Source organism: Gopherus evgoodei, chromosome 3, assembly GCF_007399415.2.
Source record: "Gopherus evgoodei ecotype Sinaloan lineage chromosome 3, rGopEvg1_v1.p, whole genome shotgun sequence".
Lineage (NCBI taxonomy): Eukaryota > Metazoa > Chordata > Testudines > Testudinidae > Gopherus > Gopherus evgoodei.
The window spans coordinates 158,593,776-158,618,352 of NC_044324.1; the positions used below are offsets into that span (position 1 = coordinate 158,593,776).

Here is a 24,577-nt window from a genome sequence, read left to right on the forward strand (position 1 = left end):
ACACCCTGGGGCTTAGACGATCAGTTAGTTTGCAGCAAGCTAGGGTGTAAAACTAGGCTGGTGCTAGCCTTCTTTGAAATGGAAGTATGTTAAAGAGCACTTTTAGAGAACTTTTAGTGTGAGCAATAAGGTCTATATGGCCATTTGGATTTACACCTCCACTTGCCACGAACTAAGTATTCTTGTAGACAAGCCATAGGGCAGTGGTCCCCAACCTTTTCGTCTGGCGGGTACCAGACGAAGGACCGTGGTGGCGGTGGAGCATCCGCCGAAATGCCGCCGAATTTCTGTGGCGTTTCAGCGGCGACGCCTCTCGATGACGTCGCCTGTCGGCAGCAAGTGGCATCATCGAGAGGCGTTGCCGCCGAAATACCACAGAAATTCGGCAGCATTTCGGCAGATGCTCGACCGCCGGCCAGGACGCGGGCGCATTTAGATGCCGGCGCCCGCGGGCCCCGCGGTGGGGACCCCTGCCATAGGGTGTTTAAAACAAATAACAATTCCTGCTGGCTTTTCTCCTGTCAGTTCATTTTTATATCACTTTTAAATTAACGAGAAACTCTCTTTTAGCTAATGGGACTTTCATAAAAGCTTTGGGAATCCCTATCCTCACACATTCAAATTGGCACTTCCTTTCTTGAATCCTTTTATACATCGTCAGACTGTTCCCTTTGCTGGAAAGTATTAGTATAATTTCACTAAGAGACCAATGAATCAATTCATAAGTCCTGTGAAAAAATGCTAGTGTACCTCACAACACGATGACCCCAAATGCCACATTAGGGACCCCCTTCCATGGCATTATTAATTCAGTCTATTGTTATATAATAAGCTTCATTCTCTTCCCACGCCACATGCAAGCTTATTTCCATCAGGTTTGAGTTAGTCTAATCCAGTGGTTCCCAAACTTTAACAACCCATGAACCCCTTTCACTAAAATGTCAAGTCTCATGAACCCCCTCCTAAAAATAAATGTTTCCAGGGATTTTCTCCTTTACCTGAGTAAATTATAAAAGCAGTGATCTTGGAAATGTAAAATTTGTTCTTATGACATGCTAATTACTCACTTATTAATTATTTATCATTACAGTATTTCTATTACATTATGAAAACGGCAACACTGTTCCAAGATCTCACTTTCGTAGCTTTTATCACTTTGAATAAGCCTGTTGTAAGACGAGGCTCCTATATTTCATCAAGGAGTATCAGATTTGAAACAGCATGAAGGTATTTAAGAAGCCAACTCAGTGTTCCTCCTCCACTAACTTTCAGATCTTGAGCAGTCCAGGCAAACAACGCGCATTACAACAAAACTTGTTCTTCATAATTTAAAAAACAATAATAGCTGCATATTTAATTTTAAAAACAGCAAAAAATATCCACCTCCCTTTCCTATAAGGAGTCTTGGTGTTTAAATCTCTTTAGTGTGATAGATATGCTTGCTTTGATCTGCTTAGCTCTTGGAAGTCCAGGGGCTCTGGGCTGCTGGTTTCCTGTGGCCCTGGGGTCCCTATGGACAGCTCTGTCAGCCATGACGGATTTTTTCCCTGAGAACTCCTTGTAACATTTCTTGAACCTCCAGGATTCACGAACTCCAGTTTGAGAACCATTGGTCAAACCTATCCAGAAAGTACAGGGAGTCAGAAGTATGGCCAAGTCAACTGAGCTGCCTGGAGAATTTCATGGAACCCAGTGTTCTGAAAGTTGAACCCCTGAAATTGTTATAACTACCTCTCCTGTTCAGGCAGATGTGGGGAAGTAGGTGTTAAGCCAGGCTGCCTTGAGAGCACTGCAGGAGGCAAAACATCTGCTGAAGCTGGCTACAAGCTCCCTTTTTGCTATGCATGTTCAGGAGGAAGGAGGCTCTTAGTAGGGCTCTCTGAAGAATATTGCTGCAGACAATGACTGGGTAGCTAGAGAGTGAAGTTAGGCCTCCTAGAGAACTTGACAAAATATTAATTATCAAAAATGTCCATATGTGAAGTGTTCCAGGCAGCCCAGCAAACCAGCATATAATTTTAGCTCACCCTCTGTTCCCTGGCTGTAACCTAGACTCCACTGCTGACTCCCTTACCTTGGCTGTTTGGCTCCAGAGGAGCACAATGTAAGGAGCATATGCTATAATACAATTAACTCTTTTTTTCAGGAACTACAATAGGCATAGGAAGTAGTGTCCAGCCTGAATTTGATCTTAGTTACAGAAAGACTACTAATTTATGGCTTGTAGAAATGAATGCATAATCAGCTGTGCTTCAGAGATTTTTTTTTTTTTTTAATATTTAGAATGCCTTCTGAAGTATACTTTGTTTTTCCACTTGTGAGTTCATGAATTGTTGAATGGAGCTATTAGTAGGGAGTTTTGTGCTTAGCAGAGAGTTTTTTGAGCAAGTCACTGAAAGTACTCTCCAGTATGTGTTTCAGTTTCTGTATTCTAGCAAATTGCTTGTCATCAGTACAGTCCTTTTAGGTTTTGGTTGCGGGTCTATTGGAAACTAAAAAACAAACAGTAAAAATTGGGGCAAAAAACAATGTGCAGAGGGAAAGCACAAGAGTGTGTTGGTGGAGGGAAAAAGGTAAAAGGGAGAAAGACGCATACTGCTCTTGCATGCCTTTTAGGTCTAATAAATCTAGACTACAACCTTGAGGATTTTTAAAGTAGTAAAAAATAAAACTATTTTGCTTTGAGTTCTGTAACCAAAATCATAGTGTACTTATTATATTTTGGTGGGGATTTGACTCTTTGCCCCCCACCCCCACCCCCCAGGTCACTCAGACAAGATTTTTTTTCTCTGTGTGTGAGATGACTGGGATGTGTGTGTGTTTGCTTCCTTTCCAAAGGCTGTGGAAGGGAGCTAGTAAGGAGCTGACATGAGATAGGAATTGCCAAATGGCATCAGTCCATTGTTTCATCTACTCCAGTGTCTTGCATCTGACAGTGGCCAGTTCCAGATGCTTTACAGGAAGTGCAAAAAACATTACAGAAGGCAATTTGTACAGTAATCTGCTATGGGGTCTTGCTAGTCTCCATCAGTTAGTTGCAGCCGTGGCCTGCAAGTTTATTATTCCTTAACCCTATCTACTGTAGATTGTTATCCATAGTTAGGGCCCTGCCAAATTCACGGACATGAAAAATGCATCACGGACTGTGAAAGTTGGTCTCCCCCTGTGAAAGCTGGTCTTTTTTGTGCTTTTACCCTATACCAGGAGTGGGCAACCTATGGCATGGGTGCCAGAGGCGGCACACAAACTGATTTTCAGTGGCACTGTCACTGCCCGGGTCCTAGCCACCAGTCTGGGGGGCTCTGCATTTTAAGTCAATTTTAAATGAAGCTTCTTAAACATTTTAAAAGCCTTATTTGCTTTATATACAACAATAGTTTAGTTATGTATTATAGACTTATAGAAAGAGACCTTCTGAAAAGGTTAAAATGTATTACTGGCACATGAAACCTTAAATTAGAGTGAAGAAATGAAGACTCGGTACACCACTTCTGAAAGGTTGCCGACCCCTGCCTTATACTATACAGGGTGGATTTGATTTAATCAAATTGATTTAAATCACTAGTCAGGAAAATTCAATTTAATCATGGATTTCTAAATAAAAGTGCGTTCTTGTTGGTGATTATAACCTTAATATATATTCTTCACAACTCAGAGATAGATGTAGGTTTCATTTTTAGAAGGTACACACTATACATTTTTAAAGTGAGATTTATTTTGAGAACTTTTCAGATTAGTTTTACAGCTGTATCAGAAAATGAATAATAGTTTGGTTACTTCATTTACCAAAGGTAATTGAAGCAGATATTTATGAAGTCATTGGGAGGTGAGCTATCTCCAGTTCAACAGGTTAATCATTAAGATTGTATTTGGAGGATTTTCTTGCCATGCAGTATTAGTAGGAGAACATCACCAGACAGACATTTAAATTGTTTTATTTAACTGAACAACATTCTGTTTTCTGGATTTTTTTCTTCAACAGCAAACATATAATATTTTAACAAAACAAGCATATGAATTTTTGAATTTAGTTAAACATTCAGTTTTTTAAAATCAGGTTTGTTTTTGTTAAAATTGTTTTTAACTAAAATAGTTAAATGAAATATTTAAAAAAAAAATTAAATAGACTATGTCAGCCAGGTCAACATGAGAAACTTAAAATATTGGCCTCTGCAGCTAACTCAATCGTCTTCACCTTCATTTTCCTGTTTGTTCATAATCTGGGGAAAAAAACAAAAAAACAAGCTTTCCTGCTTTTTCAGGTTCCAAATGATTTCTCAATTTGGAATGAATTAGTCCAAAGGAAGAAAATATTCTTTCTACACTAACAGAAGAAGCTACTGCTGTTAAAAGTGAGATTATCACTTCAGCGATCTGTGAATCCAAGTGCTTAAGTGACTTCCACCAGTTCACTGGTGTGACTTTCTTTAAAACATCATCAGCAAACATATATTTCTTGAATGGTTCACCCTTAGCTTTGAAGTTCATTATAGTTGGCATTATGGAGGGATGATTGCTGGGTGCCCATGTCATAGCCAACTCCTCTTCTTCAGCAGTTCAAGTTTGACCCAGCTACTGAGTATTGAGAATATTTGCAAGAAAATGAGCTGAAGATAATGCTTGTAATTTAACTCTGTCATTGAATGTTTTTCTCTTTTAAGATCTCACTCAGTTCCTTCCAAATGTCAACAGCGTCAGCAGTAAAACAGCAATTTCCCTGCATTTTGTTCCAGGCTACAGAAATAGGCTTCAGGGTACTCAGCATGTTTTCAGCATTTCTCTTAAACCCTTGTGTTGAGAACTTTGGCTGTGATAGTGCCATCTATTTTTTCATGATTTTGCTTACAAACTGTCACCAGATTAGGTCAGTTCTTGATATAGTGCTCAAAACAGTCCACTACTGAGTTCCATTGCACGTCTTGTGGGAGAGTTAGCTTGGTTCCTCCCCACATTTTTCAGAGCAGCTGCTGCAAAGTGGTTGTTATGGAAGCATTTTGCAATTTCGAAAACATTAGCCTTTATTTCTGGAACGCGGAAGTCTTTGGCTAGGAAGTGCATCAAATGAGCACTGCAACTGTATGGTATTAGCTTGGGACTCTCTGCTAAATAATTTTTTCTCATCTTGGATATATTTGCAGCATTGTCTGTGACTAAGCTGCATACTAGACATTTGAATTTTTTCCCCTACAGTTTGTTATAGCTTTCACTGCTACTTCTTGTAAGTATTCTGCTGTGTGTGCATTTCTTGATGTATTAATTGTTTCTGTAAGGAAGACATTCCCTTCTCCTGTTGTCACACAAGCACATACAACAGGATCATTGTGGACATTGCTCCACCCGTCAAGACTCAGGTTAACAATTTCACCCTCTAGACCTTTTGCACACTGCTCGATTTCTCTTTCATACACTTTATCCAGCAATTTGCCTGCATCATCTGCTCTGTTAGATGGACTTTATCCTGGTTTTAATGACTGAACCATGTTAATGAAGTGTGCGTTCTCAGTCATACGGAAAGGAGAGTTTGTTGCATAAACAAACCTGGCAATTTTTCCATCAATTCTCTCTTTTTGTAATCTGCTGGTTCTTTTCACAAACATATCTATGATTGTTTCTGGATGACAGAGATTTTTTTTTTTCTTTTTGCTACAGGTGATATACTGTGGCTGTGTGATATACATGATGTGACTGAAACACTGATTGGCAGATAACTCTGAAACTATAGAAAATTATGGTGATTTTGAAGATGGATAGTCTTCAGAATCCTGTATGTTGAGGATGGAGTCTCCTAAACAAAATAAGTCAATGCAGTTATTTAATTATTATTACCGTATTGCTCATTTAGTATTACTCATTGCATTCACTGACACTCAGTACTACTTTAAAGGTGAAATTGTAAAAGGAAGATCTGTCTATTTCAGCTATTTATTTTTTATCACAACTGCATAGAGTAACAACTATATTTTTTGCTCAAACATGAGAATTCAAATATAGTCCAGAAGGAAGAAGTATGAAATAAAAAAGTTTACCAAGCTGAAGATCCTGCATTTTCAGACATGTTCCTTTCATCATCTTCAATGAAACTTCCTCCTAAGCAGGAACACTTCTCACAAAGTTGTTTCATTTGGGCAACCAGGCCTTGCATTTCTTTGCTGCACTGTTTGCATTTTGCACGCATGCCTGTCTTACTAACAGGTCGAGGAACTTGATTAAAATATTCCCAAACTTGGTCTATTTTACAGCCTGTTGCCATTATAGGTTTTCCTTTCTAGTCAGAGAATGGTATGGTAGATCTCAAATCAATGAAGACTACACTCAAAAAGACCTCAAGACTTCTGGAATATGCTGCTCAAACAGTTTCACTTTTGTTTCTACTGCCCGTGCCTCCCTTCTCACATTTATCTCCAGACTTCTCCTTGTCCAGATCTATTCAGCCCCCAACAATCTTCTATTCCTTGAACTTTTTGAAACTTGGCACTTTTAGAGAGAGATAAGGGATTGACTCTGTGTACACAAATTTGCAGAGGGACAATAAGGTTGAGGTCTGTTGTTTCTCACCTCTATTTATTTATTTATTTATTTATGTATTAATTTATTTATTTATTTGTGTATGTATTTATAACATTTTTGCTATTAACAAGAATGTTATCTCTGGAGACACAAACCCCCAGTTTGATTACTGCAAAACTAACCATCTCTGATGGTATCTTCTAGTCTGAGCACTGAGTCCCATTGGTAGATAGAAAGGTTAACCTAAATAATGTATACAGAAGCCCCTTGAACCCCTAAGAGTGAGTCCCTAATCCATGAACTATTGGAACTCATTTACAAAACTTTTTTTAAACATTACATGAATATATTGTCTCATACTATAGAATTAGAATTTATAATCCCTATTCCATTATGAGATATCTGAGCTATCATGTATCTTAATTAAAACGATCTTAGGTTTTTTCCTCAAAAAGCATTTTATCAAAAACAGATTTAAATAAAATCCATTTTTTTAAAATCATTGATTTTTATCCACCCTGTACTATACAGATTTCACAGAGGAGACCAGTGTCTCTCAGATTGGGGGTCCTGGACCCAAAGGAAGTTGCAGGGGGATCGCAGGGTTATTTTAGGAGGGGTCAGGTATTGCCACCCTTACTTCTGTGCTGCCTTCAGAGTTGGTGGCTGGAATGTGGCAGCTATTGGCCAGGTGCTCAGCTCTGAAGGCTGCGCCCCTCCATCAGGCAGCAGCACAGAAGGAAGAGTGGCAATACCATACCATGCCATCCTTCTGCGCTGCTGCTGGCGGCAGCTCTGCCTTCAGAGCTAGGCTCCTGGCCAACAGCCACCGCTCTCCAGCTGCCCAGCTCTGAAGGCAGCGCTGGCACCAGCAGCAGCACAGAAGTAGGAGTAGCAGTACCGCAACTTCCCCTACAGTAACTTTGCGACCACCCCACCACCGCAACTCGTTTTTGGATCAGGATCCCTATAGTTAAAACACTGTGAAATTGACCAAAATGGACACTGACACTAGCAGTTCTTATGCTGGCTTTTTTTTATATTTGATGTGTTTTCTGAAACCCCCTCCTGCTGTAGATTAAAGCTTTAAAATGCAATCTCTAATGGCTCAAACACTAGAAGGCAAATAAAAACTCAAAATATATATATATATATTTTTAAAACCTCATGATTTCTAGCCAAATCTTAAGATGGAGGAGGGGGGGGTGAGGGACGCTTGAGTCATTACTTTTGAATGCTTGATGTTGGTATGGAGATTAATGGAAGGAGGAGGCACACATCAGAGCCCTAGGGGGGCTCCTGTTAGGGCCTTAGTGGGCTCTAGGTGATCGCTACTTCCTACCACCCAACACAGATGTAATGAGGTTGAATAGTGTCTGCAAAAGAGAAACTAACAACTAATTATTCCTTAAGAAAGATTTTTAATGACTTATGACTATAAAGGCAGCACAGACAGAATGTGCCTGATGACTTTGTGCCTAATGACTTTGTGTACTGTAACCATCCCCAACGAACACAAGTTCATATGCAATACTAATACATTGATCAACTTTATTTTAGTAACCTTAACCTGTTTATAACTTTAATCAATTTATAAACTTTTATTGACTTCTATGATAACTTGATGGTATCTTATACTGAAGACAGGCACAGCAGCTTGCAAAGCTACTATGATTTATAAACTACTAACTTTACCAACGCTGTACCTGTTTCCAGCAAGGCACAAAACATATACAGTTACTATATATTGATTAAACCTATAGTATTAATACAGACTTAAGATTAACCAGCTCGAGCATCACCAGACTGTTTTAGTTCATATCTCACCCTGCGTTCGTTCAAAGATATGTTACCTTTCAGTTGACCATTTCCTGCGCTGGCCAGGCACAAATAGTCAGTGAAGCACAAGTCCCTTCGGTTCAGGGGGTGTATGTGAGCCTCACAAAGAGCGGTTTCTTTTAGGTCAACACACACACACACACACACACACACACACGCGCCTCTGCATCTTATTTATACGGTATTTGCTGGCCGTGCTTCAAAACAAGTCAACCAGTCAAGGTGGCCAAATATTCCAGGGTGGCATTTGTGGTTATTTTGAACTTATGAACTGTGCACCAGTGCTCAGCTCATCTCATCTCTTCTCTATGCGGCTAATAGTGGTTAATTTGCTAGACTTAAAAATGCTTGAATCAGCTTAAAGAGGTATTTGGTTGCAGAGCATAGTAACCACAAGTCTGTATTTACCTTGACAGTATTTCCTTTTTAGTCTGTAAAGCTTCCTAGATAGATTTTGCTTATGCTTGCAGGATTTTACTGTACTCTCTTCTTACTGCTTCCGGAAGTTTGAGACCTAACAGTACTTAGCCTGAGACTACTTGACAAAGCTTATGCACATTAATCAGAGTTGGCAGTATTGTAAATATCTAACCTTTTTTTGTATCTTACTAAGCTCTCATCCTCATTGATATCTTGTAGCAGTAACTTCTGTTGGTTTGGGTTTTATTCCTAAACGCAGTCTGGAGAGCAGGTTTAGAGGATCAGCTGTTGGCTTAGGTTTCTGGACATGAAAAAATGGACTCTCCATGTGGTGGTGGTTGCATGGAGGAGGGCATGACATTCTGAGAGCAACTTAAAAAGAAAAATTGCTATGGCTTTCTGGAAATTGCTATGGCTTTCTAGACCCAACTCTAAGTGTGGGACAGCATTACCACCCATCTCTACCCCTCTTGGTTGTCCTTGTGACACTGCTTTAACTGGGCAGATGTGTCTTTTATTGTGCTAGTGGCTTTGAAATGTGAACTTGTGCCTAATGGATTGCTGCAGCAAATAATTGTACTGTAGATTGCTGCGACATATCAAGGGTCAGAGAACTTGTCTTTATCAAAATAGACGTCTGGTTTGCTGATAGAAGGTGGGTATGCTGTGTGCTTCTTAGTACTTTATTTTATTGTATCTTTAAGCATAGGAAAAATTTAAAAAAGAAAAAAAAAGTTTAAAATCAGCACTGAATTTGTGGGTGTATGCATAAATTAGTTTCCTAATGAATCCCTGGTGCTACTCTTTAGCACAATGGTCCCCAAACTTTTCAGAGTTGCACCCCCCCCTTATCGCTGTCTTTGCCCCCCCAACTGGGGCCAGGAGCAGAGTCAAGGCTCCAGGGGGAGGGGAGCGTAGACAGAGGTAAATGTTCCGAGGATGGGGCCACAGCTGGGGTGCAGGAGTGGCACCAGGAGCCAGAGCCCCGGACATGGGACTGGCAGACAAGGCTAGGAGCAGAGCTGCGTGGCGCTCCCTCCCCAGCCTCCATGGTGGGTTGTCATGCGGCCCCAGCCATGCCCCCGAATGATCCTCTGCGCCCCCCTACGAGGGTATGCCCCAAAGTTTGGGGACCTCTGCTTTAGCATATTACCTTTTTCATAAAATGAGATCAGTTACGGATGTTGGTAAAGTTCTTCCTTTGAGTGGGCCTGGGGTTAGGTTTTTGGTGCAGGTCTTAACTTATTTCCTTTACTGTTTTACTCACAAGTGGTTCATCAGATCATCATAGACTTCATTTTCATGAATGAATTGAAACCACTATGCTGATGTCATGTAAAAATTCCTCTCGGTATCAAACAGTTTGATAACCTGCAGCAGTGGCTGCAGGATACAAGGCTAAATTATCTAAATATATATAAATGAATTACAGCACTATCCAGAAAAATCAGGGAGGGAAAAAAGCAAGCTTTATTATGGCAAGGATTTGACTCCACTAAAAAGTGAACAACTTCAGTTAGCAAGTTTTTTCTTGAGTGAAAATTGACAGTCAAGGCGTTGATTATTGTTTAGATGCAGATAACTTTACTTCATTTGGGAACAAATTAATATTTAAACAGCCATATATATTGCTCAGCTAATATTGCATCAGGGCTTGAATAATGCCCACTCACCCAAGATGGCTAAGAATCTTTCTCAGATGAGAGATTCTCCAGAGGTTGAAGGCAAAGCTATTACTTTTGGGGGAAAAAAAGTACATAACTTTTGTTTGCTAAAGAAAGCTTCCAAACATAAAGCAAGAGTAAACTGATGGAGTGACATGAAGACAGATATCTCCAGCTGCCTTTGTAAAGGGAGAAGGCTGTCATTAGTTGGAGGGATGCATGGACTCTGGGTTAAGAGCAGGATGCATTGTGGGGGACGGCACTCATAGCCCATTAAGCAGAGGAGACATTCTGGAGGGCAGTCCCTTTAGCGGGAGCCATAGAACATAATTTTCCAAGTAGAGGGTTCTGCATGTGCATGAGGGACTGTGCTGACACTATCCCCATGAGAGGACTCTGTGTTGGGGGAGGGAGGAGATAACATGCACTAACTATTAGAGAAACACCCAGCATTAAGTTATTTGGACAATGTAAGGATACACTAAATTGACTTATTTGGGTGACTATAAGGTGACTTAATTAAATTATTGGAGGCAATTTTGGTTAGTTTGTTTGGTGGGCAGCATCGTTAATTGACATGGGATTTATGTGCTGTTAATTGGAGATGCAGACTTTACCCAGAAGTGAACTGGAGTCTTTAAGCCCAATCTAGCAGGGATACCCAATCAGCAGGAGATGAAGCAAGAAGGGGCAGGCCTTGGGGTGGGGTTGTGGCTTGAGAGTGTACGTCAGCCTGGTGAGCAGACTTTATCCTCTGGTCAGTGTGATATTCCCCTCTGGTGTTGTCTGGACCAGTGATCTGCTAGGCCACTCCAATCCTTGACTCTGGGAGCCAGCCTTACCCTGCTTTGCTGTGAGAACCCACATTCCTGGGCTGTTCACGCACAGCCTCTGGCATGTAACCTGCTCCCAGCTGCTTGCAACCGAATGATGCTAGCCCAGGGGTCAGCAACCTATGGCAAGCGTGCCAAAGACGGCACACGAGCCAATTTTTAATGGCACGCTGGAGCCTGCCGGGACTCCAGCATGCCACTAAAAATCCTGCGCAGCCCGGCGCGCTCTCCTCTGCCCTCCACTTCCCCTGCAGGGGCAGGGAGCAGAAGCATAGCTGTGTGCACAGGGTGGGCAAATGGCCCCACTCTCCCGGCACGGCAAGCTGCGGGGTCCGCGCTCCCGGGCCGGAACGCAGAGGCGAGCGCAGCAAGCTGCTGGCCCCTCCCCCACCTTCTCTCCTCCCCTGGAGCCCTGCCGCCGCGCGCAGCGCTCTGGGGATTGGGGCTGCGCGCTCCCGCGGGGCAGCGTTTGGCTCCGCGAGGAGGCAGATACACTCCCTGCTCAACCAGTAGGGTGGGGCTGTGTGCTCCCACAGAGCAGCTTATCTAGCTCTGTGTGGAGCCTCATGGTAAGGGGCCCAGGGCTGGGGGGGTTGGATAAGGGGTGGGGGCAGTTAGGGGACAGGGAGCAGGGTGGGTTGGATGGGGGGGTGGGATCCCGGGGGGTGGTTGGGGCGGGGAGGGTTGGATGGAGCATAGGAGTCCCGGGGTTTGTGAGGGGGCAGGGGGTGAATTAGGAGTCAGGGCAGGCAGGGGACTGGGAGCAAGGAGGGTGGGAGGTCTCTGTAGGGGGTGGTCAAGGGACGAGCTCGGGGGGTTGTATGAGTTGGGAGTTCTGGGCTCCTGTCAGGAGGCAGGGGTGTGGAAAGGGGTTGAGGCAGGCAGGGAGTGGGGGGGTTGGATGGGTCGGGAGTTCTGGGAGTCCTGTCAGGAGACAGGGAGTGGTTGGATAGGCATGGGAGTCCCGGGGGTCTGGCTGGGGTTGGGGGTATGGAAGAGGGTCGGGGCAGTCAGGGGACAGGTAGGAGGTAGAGTCCAGTCTGGGGACAAGGAACAGGGAGGCTTAGATAGAGGGTGGGGTCCTGGGGGGCAGTTGGGGACAGGGGTCCCAGGAGAGGGTAGTCAGGAGACAAGGAGCAGTGGGGTTGAGAGTTTTTAGGGGGGCAGTCACCCAGCACTCTCCCCTGAGTCCTGATCCTCGACCCCCCCCACACACACACACCACGCCCTGAGCCCCGCACCCTCCCAGGCCCCTGCTCTGAGCCCTGTACCTCCCTCATACGTGCTCAGCCCTCTACTTGACTCCTTCATCCCCTCCCCCCCACCCGCAGCCCTAGCCCTGATTCTGGCACCCCCACCCATACCCAGCGCCCCCTCTGCCCTGACATCTACACCCCCTCACATACCCAGCCCTGACTCCAGCCCTCTGCCCCCGGCTCTCTGGGTCCTGGCCGCCAGCCCCGCACAGCCCACTGCTGGTCTGGGGTTCTGGCTGACGGACCCTTGCCAGCCGAGGTCCCGGCCGCAGAACCCGCTCAGCCCGCTGCCAGCCTAGGTGAACAGAACCCCAGACCAGCAGCGGGCTGAGCGAGCCGGCAGCATAAGATCAACATTTTAATTTCATTTTAAATGAAGCGTCTTAAACATTTTGAAAACCCTGTTTATTTTACAATACAACACTAGTTTAGTTATATAATATATAGACTTATAGAGAGAGACCTTGTAAAAAACGTTAAAATGTATTACCGGCATGAGAAACCTTAAATTAGAGTGAATAAATGAAGACTTGACACACCGCTTCTGAAAGGTTGCCTACCCCTGTGCTAGCCAATAACCGAATGACGCTAGCTCTGGTCCCAGACACAAGCCTAGGAACCTCTGTCTTGCAGTGTCCAGTTATACTTGCTGAATGCTGTAAGCTTATATAAGTTTGTCAATTTAACAAAGAAATTGATATGTACCAGGCTTGTTATCCCAAGGAGAGTCTCTGATCCACTTCAAACCAAATATGCTGCTTTAGGTAGAAGAAACAAATTGATTTATTAACTATAAAGGCAGATTTTAAGTGATTATAAGTCAAAGCATAATGAGTCAGATTTGGTCAAATGAAATAAAAGCAAAACACATTCTAAGCTGATCTTAACACTTTCAGTGTCTTTAAAAACTTAAATGCTTCTCACCACAGGCTGGCTGGTTACTTTTCAGTCAGGCTCTCCCCTTTGATCAGTGTTTCAGTTGCTTGGTGGTGGTGTTTGTAGATGTAAGTGGAAGAGAGAGAGAGCATGGCAAAATGTCTCTCCCTTTTATCATGTCCTTTCTTTCCTCTTGGCTTTGCCCTCCTTACCCCTCCCCCCCTTCAGAGTCAGGTGAGCATTACCTCATTGCAATTCCAAACTGCCCAAAGGAAGGAGTGACTCCCAAGAGGGTCCAACAGATTCTTTTGTTGCTGCCTAAGCCAGTGTCCATTGTTCCTATGAGGCTGGGATGGGTTTGTCCTATCCATGCCCTGACAAGGTGTGAACTGCGTCTCTGTTCTTGGAGAGTTTTTGCATGGGTGTGCTTTAAGGCTTAAGCCATGAGGATACATTTTCAGCCTCATAATTGTATACATGAAATTATAACCTATAACCTTACTATAACATTACTGTAACAGTTACTATAACATTACTATAACAACCATGCTCAGTGCATTATGAGCCTTCCGAAGACACCCAACATGGCAAACTTTGCATTGGATACCACACAGTTATTTTATAAAAATGAACATGGGAATGTAGGCTGTTCCCCCGAGGTACAGAGCATCACAGTGAGGTGCTGAGTAATCGTTTTACAGCCCTGTAATACATTATTTTCTATTTAAGTGCTTTAATATTGTCTGGTGCTGATATTATTATTTGTTCTTTCTTTTTTCAGCCCAAAGCATTGTGTACAGCTGTTCTGAGTATGCTGGTTCTGGATGGTGAATCAGTCTATAATCTGACTTCTCTTCCTATCTTGTTGATGTTAGCCAGAGTGATTCTTGTGCATTCGAGACATAAACTTGCTGCTATTCAGGTATGAAATACGTGGAAAGAGTTATGGTGGTTGCCAGACATGGATTGGTTCTCATTTTTCTTCCAGTGTCTCGTTCTGTCTACTATTTTCTTCTCTTCCATTTCGTTTGTCTTCCCTCTTTTTTATTGCCTGTTCTGCTTTCAGAGATGACTTACTCTAAAAGAACAGTTCTACAAAACAAAGCAGTGACTACAATAGTGAGGGAATTAAAATCAAGGTTTATCTTTTCTAAAAGATAAGTTATGTACATTGAATTTCTAATAGCTAAGCCAGAGAAATGACTACTGGGGCTTTTTCCCTTGTGAGGGATGAAGGCAGCTCTTTTTCATGAAGATAATTTCAGTGTTAGAATTTGCTCTTTTTCTTACATATGTAATTAGAATAACATGAGTGTAAATGTACAGTAGTATGTATAGTTCTAACATACTGTAACCTTTGTTTCTCAAACTTTTACATACTGTAAAGTTATTTTAAAAACTGCTAATCTTTGTAAGCCAGTGCAGCACATTCTCTGGCTGTTCCCATTTTAGAAAGGATAAGAAATTCCTCTCCTTGAGTTCTGAATTTTCAGCTAGATCCTCACCCTGCCAGCACATTAGGAGTACTAAACAACTATGGGGACCATATCCCTATCCGCTCCCCTTTCTGATTTAACATGAAAGACAGAGAGGTTTCCCTGAGTTCCTCCTTAAAAAAAAGTTTTCTGACTATTTTGCTCCTTTGCGTTAGCTTAAAAGCAGTCTGATTGGCAGAGGGCAATTCTGGAGCCGAGGAGACCCTTAGCAGCAGTGACTTCCCTCCAATGCATTGCAGTTGAGCAGGCCCTGGCTTGAGGTCAGAAGGCTTCCTTAGTCCATCTTGGTGCTTGCGCAGGCAAACCCCTACTTCCAGCTGAATCTTCATAGGGGCCTGAGTTAAACAGTGTGAGAGATGTTCCTGGTTGTTTTGAACTTCTGGAAGCCAGGCTCTCTCTTGTTTTTCCTCTCTCACTCCGGATGAATGCTGTTCAGCTCCAGCAATTAGGTCAGCCAGAAGGGGAGAAAATGTACCTGGTGTACAAACAGGCGCAGTGAGGGACCTCCTCCTGTCCAAAGGCTTGTTTACACTATTAAAAGTGATAAAACCAAGTTTTAATGCTAGTTCAGGAGCAGCAGCTGCTGAAAACCATTTTCTGCAAGTTTCCTAATGTGACCCAGCCATTCTTTCTCATGTAAGTTTAAATCCAATGAAAAACTCTCAATATTTCAGTTCTATAATATTCATGTAAATAGGCTTAGAATTGGATAAAATTCTGAGAAATCTACCTTTTAAAACATTAATATAGCCCTGTTTTTCACAAATTCTACATGAAAGACTAAATACTTGTCAAATTTTAAAATAATTCAAAAGAAAATCCTGAAACCATCCCCCCAAAATTAAACGTAATAAAATAAGTGCCATGCACAGCTCAACTGACTTATCTGAAATTTTTACAAAAATGTTCTTTTCGACTCTGAGACCTCTGTGTGGCAAACTGTAGGCCAGAGGAAATTTTTATCACTGAGCTTATAAACCCCAGATATATCCTCAGCTACAGGGTTGTGAATAGAATAGTATTCATTTCCTAACACAGTCATGTTTAAATTGCCTTTGGGTTTCTAAACAAAGTGATTGCGGGGGAGGAGGGGAAGGATTTGACCTCTTTTACAAGGTCTCCTGTTTGTGAGCCATTGCTTTGTTCAGCTTGATATCATAAGTCATATTTCATTGCAGTTTAAAATAGACAGTATTTTGTACACTTTGATGGCTCCTCTCAAGGCAGATTATAATCAACTGCATGGAAATTGGTTTAGATTTTTTTCCCTAGACGCTGTGTGTGTAGTCCTTTTAGGTTGATGTACACTTACGTGTGAACAGAAGTGTGTATATATAAATACTTTCTTGGCATTTATAGACAGTAGCATATTATAACAGTTGCTTACACACACACACACACACACACACACACACACACACACACACACACACACACACACACACACACACACACACACACACACACACACACACGGTGAAATAACCAAAATTAACAAATCTGGAAAACATTAAGGGCTTAGTGCCATTCTGTATAGAGATTCATATATATTTATGGATAGTAACCTTACTGTTATATCTTATTTGCAAAATTACACTACTTGTGAACTCTAGCATGCACATTCTACCAGTGCAAGCGGAGTGGGGTAAGTTAAATTGGGGTAGATTTTTGTATTGCTTATATGTGCACAACTTTAATCAGTTATAATTCTCCTTTGAGCTATGGTCTGAGATAGCCGTAGAACCTTGTCCATCCCTTGTATTACAATTTTGTTTGCCTCAGTTAGGTTTCGAAAGCAAATACTTCATCTTTGTCAGCTGTTCTTTATTATAAAGAAAGCCATTCATGCTTCCTTTCTGTGGCTTCCAAAAAGCTTCTAAAGCCTCATCCAGATTCCATTAAAGTCAGTGGAAAGGCCTCTGCTGAAATCAGTGAGAGTTGGATAGCTCAGAGAGAGAACTGCTTCCTGCTACACATAATGGTAAACCATAATTGAATTTGCATGTATGTGTTCATTTGTATAAAAATTCCTCAGGTTTATTTAAAAAAAGATGCTATGCACACAACATGCATACCTAACTCCAAATCACAAATACAATGAAATGAAAAGCTAAGACGCAATCAGTATGTACCCTCTACTCCTCCACCCACAAACATACCTTACCACTATTGCACCTGTTGTACACTACAGTCGTCAACCTTAATTCTGCTCCTGTTAGGGATGCTAGCTTCCGACCTCAGTATTCTGCAATATATATGCAGATAGGCGTGGCAGATCTTTGTTTGTTTGTTTATTTTATTTAAATGTTTATTTTATTTTTTCCCTAAATTTAACAATTTTTATCTGTTAAAAAAATCTATTTGTAAGTATTTTTATTTTTTTTCAGTTGGGGGGTAGTTTTGACAGTGGGGCTGCAGGGGGCTTCCTGCAGTGCATTGTGGCACTTGACACTGAATCCTTGCAGGCACAAGGTGAGAGGAAGGCTGTGGTCCTGGCAGAGAAGACAACACCCCCATTCTCCCCACATGCCCTCCCAGCTAGGGCCATGAGGAGGACGACGACAAGCTTCTGGCCGGGAAGGAAGCCACTCCATTGCTGAATGGCTCTTACTGGAAAAGGAGCCATTCAACAGAGGGGTTGCCTCCTCCGCAGCCAAGGATGATGATGACAGATCATTGCAGTTCTGCCTGGAGGTCTCTGCTCGGCCAGGACTCCCATCTTCCCCGTACCTTGTGTCTGCAGGGATCCAGTGTCACGGGCCCCACTCACCAGTCAGGTGTGTGTGAGCGCCATCCTTGGCCAGGAACTGTTCGGAAGGAGAGTGTCCTTCCCTGGAGCCAGGGGCTTGTTACCCTCCTTGCAGTTCTGGCTGGGGGTCTCTGCTCTGCCCTGCCAGGTCCACAGGCTCCCCACACACCTTGTGCCTGCGCAGATTGGGTATCACAGGCCTGAGATACACAGGGAGTCCTCTGCAGCTCCACTGTCAGGACCTGCTCAGTCTCTGCTGTGACAGCAGGGCTGCAGGGGGCTCCCTGCACAGCCACAGGGCTGCGGACACCCAGTCCCTGTCGGTGCACTGATTATTACCAAGTGATATTTTGTGTCAGCTGAAATTGACACTTACTCGTATGATCAGCAGGAAGGGCCAATGCAGTGATGTCCTCCTGATCTGGCCCCAACTTCTTTGTGCCCTTCCTTCCCATCCATATAAACTTCCTCCTTCTCCCCACCAGTTAAAAGGGAGCCCTTAAAGAGGCAACACACCTTTTCTTCCAGCTGGCCAGGCACAGCCCTCCCTTCTCTCTCCCCACATGAAGATTGTGGTGAGCACAGTTTTGGGGAAAACATAAACCAGACGCATAGACACAAAAAGCTTTACTTCACACTACCAGTCCAGATGCTGATTATTGTTCACTGGAATTAATCCATAAATTCTCACTGTCCTCCTACCTTCCACAGAAGAAAACTGTGTTGTCAAATTTTGATTTCAGATAATAAATAAGACTTTAGAGGAGCTGAACTGTAAAGAAACAAAGACCCAATTTTCATGATTTTTTTGAATGCTCGAGTTTGTCAATATTGCACAGAATCATAGAATAATATTTTTGACTACAAATCAGATACTTTTTTTTTGCAGTGAATTTCGTATGTAGATTTACAGAGCAAACCAGACACTTACCTTTATATTTTGTGGGCTTGTTTTAGATGATATACTGAAGATATTAAAATCTACCCAATTGTTGTAGGTTGTGCCTGATGACTCTTATAAGTAAATGAAATTATTTCTTTAAAAGCTACTCTATTTCTCGTAGTGCAAAAAGCTGCATTAATATATCATTGTGGTTGAAAAGAAGAAAATTCAGTTATGACTCCTACAGCAACCGTAACTGCTTCCATATATACGTACAGTAGCACCTCAGAGTTGCGAACACCAGAGTTAAGAACTGACCAGTCGACAACACACATTTGGAACCAGAAGTACACAATCAGACAGCAGCAGAGACCAAAAAAAAAGCAAGTACAGTATAGTACTGCATTAAATGTAAACTATTAAAAAAGTAAAGGGAAAGAAGCATTATTCTTCTGCATAGTAAAGTTTCAAAGCTGTATTAAGTCAGTGTTCAGTTGTAAACTTTGCAAAGAACAATCATAAGATTTTGTTCAGAGTTGCAAACAAGCATTTTCGAGGTTTCGTAACTCTGAGGTTCTACTGTAGTACATTTTGTCTGTCTCAAATTCAAGATTGCTTTAATATTTCTTTGTATTGATTTTATAAAACTATTAACAAGTGTGCTTAGTCTCACAACTCACGATGTAATTCAGTATGCAATGTGACTTATAAATGTTGCAAGTTTTTAATGTTCACACGTTTATATGCTCATACATTGAAATAAACTTTTTAATGTGCAGAGTTCAAAATATACAGAAGCTGGCCTTGCTTTTTCTCCTAGGTGATGCACATTCTTTGTTAACTTGAAATTTATTTCAAACACATTTAATTTTAAACTGAATTTCTCTGAATATGTCAAAGATACTTGGCCTTATTATTGAGGATAAACTTCATAAACTGGTCTGAAGTTTTAAAAATAGGCTGTGTCAAAGTTATCTGTGCACAGTAAAAATGCAAAGCTGCTTGGCACAAAAAAACATGATCTCTTCATGTTCTGGAGACTTGAAAGCAAAGAATTAAAATTAAAGTTTGCTTGTCCTTACTAACCTCAGGCATTTAAACATGGTCAGCCTGCGCCGCTCCGCCCCACCCCCAAACAAAAATAAAAATAAAAAAATTGCTAGTTTGAGTTAAAAATAATATTTTCAAAAATAATACATTTTGGGTTCTTTGTATTTACCTTCTGGCTTCTTAGTGTGCACTCACTTCACATTTTCAAGCTAAGGCAGGAAACCTTTTTTTAAAAAGCAAAAGGTGAGATTCTCATGTAAATGCCTGATTCCATGACCCGAGGTTCTAAGAGAAACACCAAATACAACCTGTGATAAAACTGCACTGTAATTTGCAGAGAAAAATGTGGAGTTTAGGTAACAAGAATGTTTGTTTGTTTCAGTTTTACAAGTATCTCATATTATTGACTACAAGTGAAAATGCAGTGTTGTAGCTGTGTTGGTCCCAGGATATTAGAGAGATGAGGTGAGTGAGGTAATATCTTTTATTGGACCAACTTCTATTGGTGGGAAAGAGAAGCTTTCCAGCTACTCAGAACTCTTCCTCAGGTCTGGGAAAGATGCATAGAATGTCACAGTTAACTACAAGATCAGACAGATAGATAGTTTAACATAAGTAGTTAGCACATATTCTAGGGGACCATTCAAGGTGATGTGGCTGATTAACACCCACCCCCCCCACCCCAAAACAAAAAATGAGTTACGGATTGTTGTTGTAATAAGCCCTAAATACAGTGTCTTTATTAAGACCATGATTTATAAATTTAAATTCCCATGCTTGTCTTTTGAAAGTGTTGCGTAGGTTTCCTCTGAGAATGAGGAAATGATAGGTCAGATCTAGAATGATCACTTTGGGAAAAGTGTTCACACACAGGTGGTGTAGTTTTTTGTTTTTTTTTTTCTTCTTTCCTGTGAGAGTTCATTCAAGAGCTCATGACTTTTCTGGTTTCACCCATATAGTTGTTGTGGCATTTAGTGCTCTGGATATGTTATAATAGGCATGTGAAAATGTCTCACATGCTATCTCTCATCTTTCCTTCATAGGAATGTATTGAAGTCTCAGAGTTTGGCTACACTTGCAGGTGTGCAGCGCTGGGAGTTACAGCTGTCTTCGTACAGCTGTGTAGGGAAAGCGCTGGAGTGTGGCCACACTGACAGCTACCAGCACTGCAGTGTGGCCACATTTGCAGCATTTGCAGCGGTGTTGGGAGTGCTGCGTTATGGGCAGCTATCCCACAGAGCACCTCGTCCCATTTTAGCGCCACTTTGGCGTTGTGGGAAGGGGGCGGAGGAGGCAGGTCATTCTGCTTCCTGTACCAACGCCCCATGATGCATCACTTCACATCCCAGCAATCTCTGTTTTTCCTTCCACGTTTGGCGCCATCTTGATTCTCTCAACGGTTTCTGTGCAGCGCGATTTCTGTGGGAAATGGAGCTTGAACTGCTGAGGAGTATGCTGACGAGTCTCGCCAGCACATCACTTTTGGCAGTTGAGCTATTCCTTAGGATACAAAGTGATGAGGAGTCTGACAATGATAGCAAGTTGCCTGACGCGTATGACACTAAATTGCTTCTGGCATTCATGGAAATGCTCAGCACCGTGGAAAGTCGCTTTTGGACTCGGGAAACAAGCGCTGAGTGGTGGAATCACATCGTCATGGAAGTCTGGAATGGGAGCAGTGGCTGCAGAACTTTCAGATGAGAAAAGCCACTTTCATGGGACTGTGTGCTGAACTTGCCCCCACCCTGCGGCGCAAGGACATGAGATTGAGAGCTGCCCTGACGGTGGAGAAGCGGGTGGCTATTGCAATCTGGAAGCTGGCAACTCCAGACAGCTACCAATCGGTCGGGAACCAGTTTGGAGTGGGAAAGTCGACTGTTGGAATCGTGTTGATGCAAGTTTGCAGGGCCATTAATCACACCCTGCTAAGAAGAACCGTGACTCTGGGGAACATGCAGGACATTGTGGATGGTTTTGCACAAATGGGTTTCCCTAACTGTGGAGGGGCAATAGATGGGACGCATATTCCTATTCTGGCACCACCCCACCTAGCATCCGAGTACGTTAATCGGAAGGGGTATTTCTCTATGGTTCTCCCGGCGCTTGTGGAACACTGTGGGCGTTTCACTGACATTAACGCAGGCTGGCCCAGAAAGGTGCATGATGCATGCATCTTTCGAACACTGGCCTGTTCAGGAAGCTGCAGGCCGGGACTTTTTTCCCAGACCAGAAGATCACAGGAGGGGACGCTGAAATGCCCATTGTGATCCTTGGAGCTCCCTCACCCGTTAATGCCTTGGCTCATGAAACCGTATACAGGGAAACTTGTCAGGAGCAAGGACTGGTTCAACTATAGGCTGAGCCAGTGCCGAATGACTGTGGAGTGTGCTTTTGGCCGTTTAAAGGGGCGTTGGTGATCTCTGTATGGGAAGCTAGACTTGGGGGAATCAGCATTCCCCCGGTTATATCCGCGTGCTGTACTCTCCATAATATTTGTGACAGGAAGGGTGAAAGATTCAGTCAGGCATGGACCTCCGAGGTTCAACGCCTGGAGGCTGAATTTGCACAGCCAGAGAGCAGGGCTACTAGAGAGGCCCAGCACAGGGCTTCAAGGATTAGGGATGCCTTGAGGGAGGAATTTGAGGCTGAAAACCAATAGTAATGTTTGGTGCCTTACATGAGAGCAAAGTGCAGTGGTTACAATGTTAGTAGGAATCTGTTTTTCCTAAGCTGATTTGCAGTGCCTGTTTCTTTCCTGGGCTAAAATATCTTTGTCTTTTTGCAATAATAAAGACTGTTTTCAAAGCCAAGAATTCATTTACTGAAAAGAAAATAACTTTATTGACAGACACCCAACATTTTGGGAACCTAAAAGGGCAGGGGGGTTGGGTAGGATGGGGAACTGTACAGTCACAGGTTTGAATATGTCCTGTCTGGAGTGCTGTGCAATGACTGCTGCACTTCAGGATGCTTATACTGCCTGGTGATGGGGGTTGAGTGCAGAGGGTAAGGGTCGTAGTTCTCAGGGCTGGTTGGTGAATGTACAGGTGTTGGAGGCAGCTGGTGGTAGTAAGAACCTGGATGCTGGGAAAGGGGGTTTAGAGCTGACATTGGGGCACAAGGGAAAGAGCTTTGGGACGGGGGGAGGGGCCGGCGCGGTAGTGCTCTGCCTGCATGGCTACGAGCGCCTGGATAGAGTCCGCTTGGCACGCCAGGATGCTTATCAGCTGCTTTGTGCTTTTCTTCCTGGCCGCTGCGTTTTTCTGGCGGATCCTGCTTTCCCTTTCCCTCTAGTCCTGCACTTTTTGATTCTCTGTGGCAGAGTGCTCCATAACTGCTTGCAGCAGGTCTTCTTTGCTTTTTCTCGGCTTCTTCCGGAGGTTTTGGAGTCTTTGAGCTGTTGATAACACGGGCAGCCAAGAACTCAAAGTTGCTTGTGGAAAGGCAAAAAAGGCAACACTTAACAGAGGCAGCATTGTTTATATCTCAGACAGTTATTCCCACATAGTGAAGGAGTAACATTCTTCACAGTAGCATGATTTTCCCATACCAAAGAGAGCACACATAACCCACGGGAGCCCTGAAATGGTGAGTATGGGGGACTGATTGCTTCAGGGCTGTACTGTCCTCGGGGTTTCTGTGCGTTGGGGAAAGCAAACAGCTGCAGGGGGCACCTACACTGAACACTCTCCCAACATTTTCCACAGGAGTTGATCCTGGAACATATCTCATTGCTGCGGGTCAGCTGGGAAGAGCGGGAGGGTCCTCTACAGCAATGCGGATTCCACCCTGGCCCCTATGCAGCTTTCCTGTGTGCAGCCATGGTCCCCCCACCCCTCACAGCACAATGGCACGGACGCATTAGCCTGACTGGGTCAAGGACCACGGTGGCTCTCCCAATAAACTTGCACAAGCGCATTGCCCACGCTCTGGCTGAAACTTGAAGAGATTACCGAGGCCGATTACTGCGACGTGATAGACCACATCAATGCGCTATTCCACATCTAGACATGCTTGCAGAACCCTCCCTCCTCTCCCCCAAAATTTTCATCCTGAAAATAAAAGCCGCTTGCTGGGAACCCGCTCCTCTGTTTGTCCTCTACCACTTCCTCCTGACTTGAGAAGAGCTTCTGGCTGCATGCCACCAGGGACTCCGGGGTGTCTCCCCCCACCCCAGTACCCTCACTCTCGGTTTCGTCCTCTCCCACTCTTCTCCCCGCCCCCCCCCCACTCTGAAGTGTCCATCATGGTCCTTGGATTGGTGGTGGGGTCACCCCCAAGTATCGCGTCCAGCTCTTTGTAAAAACGGCAGGTCATGGGGGCAGCGCCGGAGCGGCGGTTTCCCTCGTGGGCTTTGCAATAGGCACTCCACAGCTCCTTCACTTTAACCCTGCACTGCAGCGTGTCCCGTTTATGGCCCCTTTCCAGCATGGCCTTTGATACCTGCCCAAAGGTATCGTAATTCCTACGGCTGGAGCGCAGCTGGGACTGCACAGCTTTCTCCTCGCAAACACTGATGAGGTCCAGCAACTCGCCATTGCTCCATGCTGGGGCTCATTTGGTGTGTGGAGGCATAGTCACCTGGAAAGATTCACTGATTGCACTCCACACCTGGCTGAGCAAACAGGAAGGGGATTTTTAAAATTCTCGGGGCATTTAAAGGGCGGGTCACCTGAGGCCAGGGCAGTAGAGTTCGAACTGATGAGCAGAGTGGCTGAAGAGGCATTCTGGGGTACCTCCGAATACCTCTGAAGGCCAATAACAGCGCTTTTGGTGGCCACACTGGCGGAGCAGTGCTGCATCACCAGCGCTGCAGTTACTCCCCAGGCCAAAGTGGAGTACATGAAGCGCTGTAGCCAGGGAGATGCAGCACTGTATGTGCCTTGCAAGTGTGGATGGTGAGTGAGTTGCAGCGCTGTAAAGCCACCACTAGTGCTGCAACTCTTCAGTATAGCCAAGCCCTCAGTATTTTTTAGTGTAGGTGTAACGACAGCCAGTATGTGT

The 24,577-nt window shown here is 43.6% G+C and overlaps 1 protein-coding gene across 2 annotated transcripts in view; it reads left to right on the plus strand.

Moving 5' to 3' along the window:
- TTC27 (tetratricopeptide repeat domain 27) overlaps positions 1-24,577 on the plus strand; it is a 196,778-nt gene that overhangs the window by 15,902 nt on the left and 156,299 nt on the right. For both annotated transcript variants that reach the window (XM_030557129.1, XM_030557130.1), the window contains exon 4: positions 14,177-14,317. In XM_030557129.1, coding sequence (XP_030412989.1) covers positions 14,177-14,317 — 141 coding nt within the window. The remainder of the gene's footprint in view (positions 1-14,176; positions 14,318-24,577) is intronic.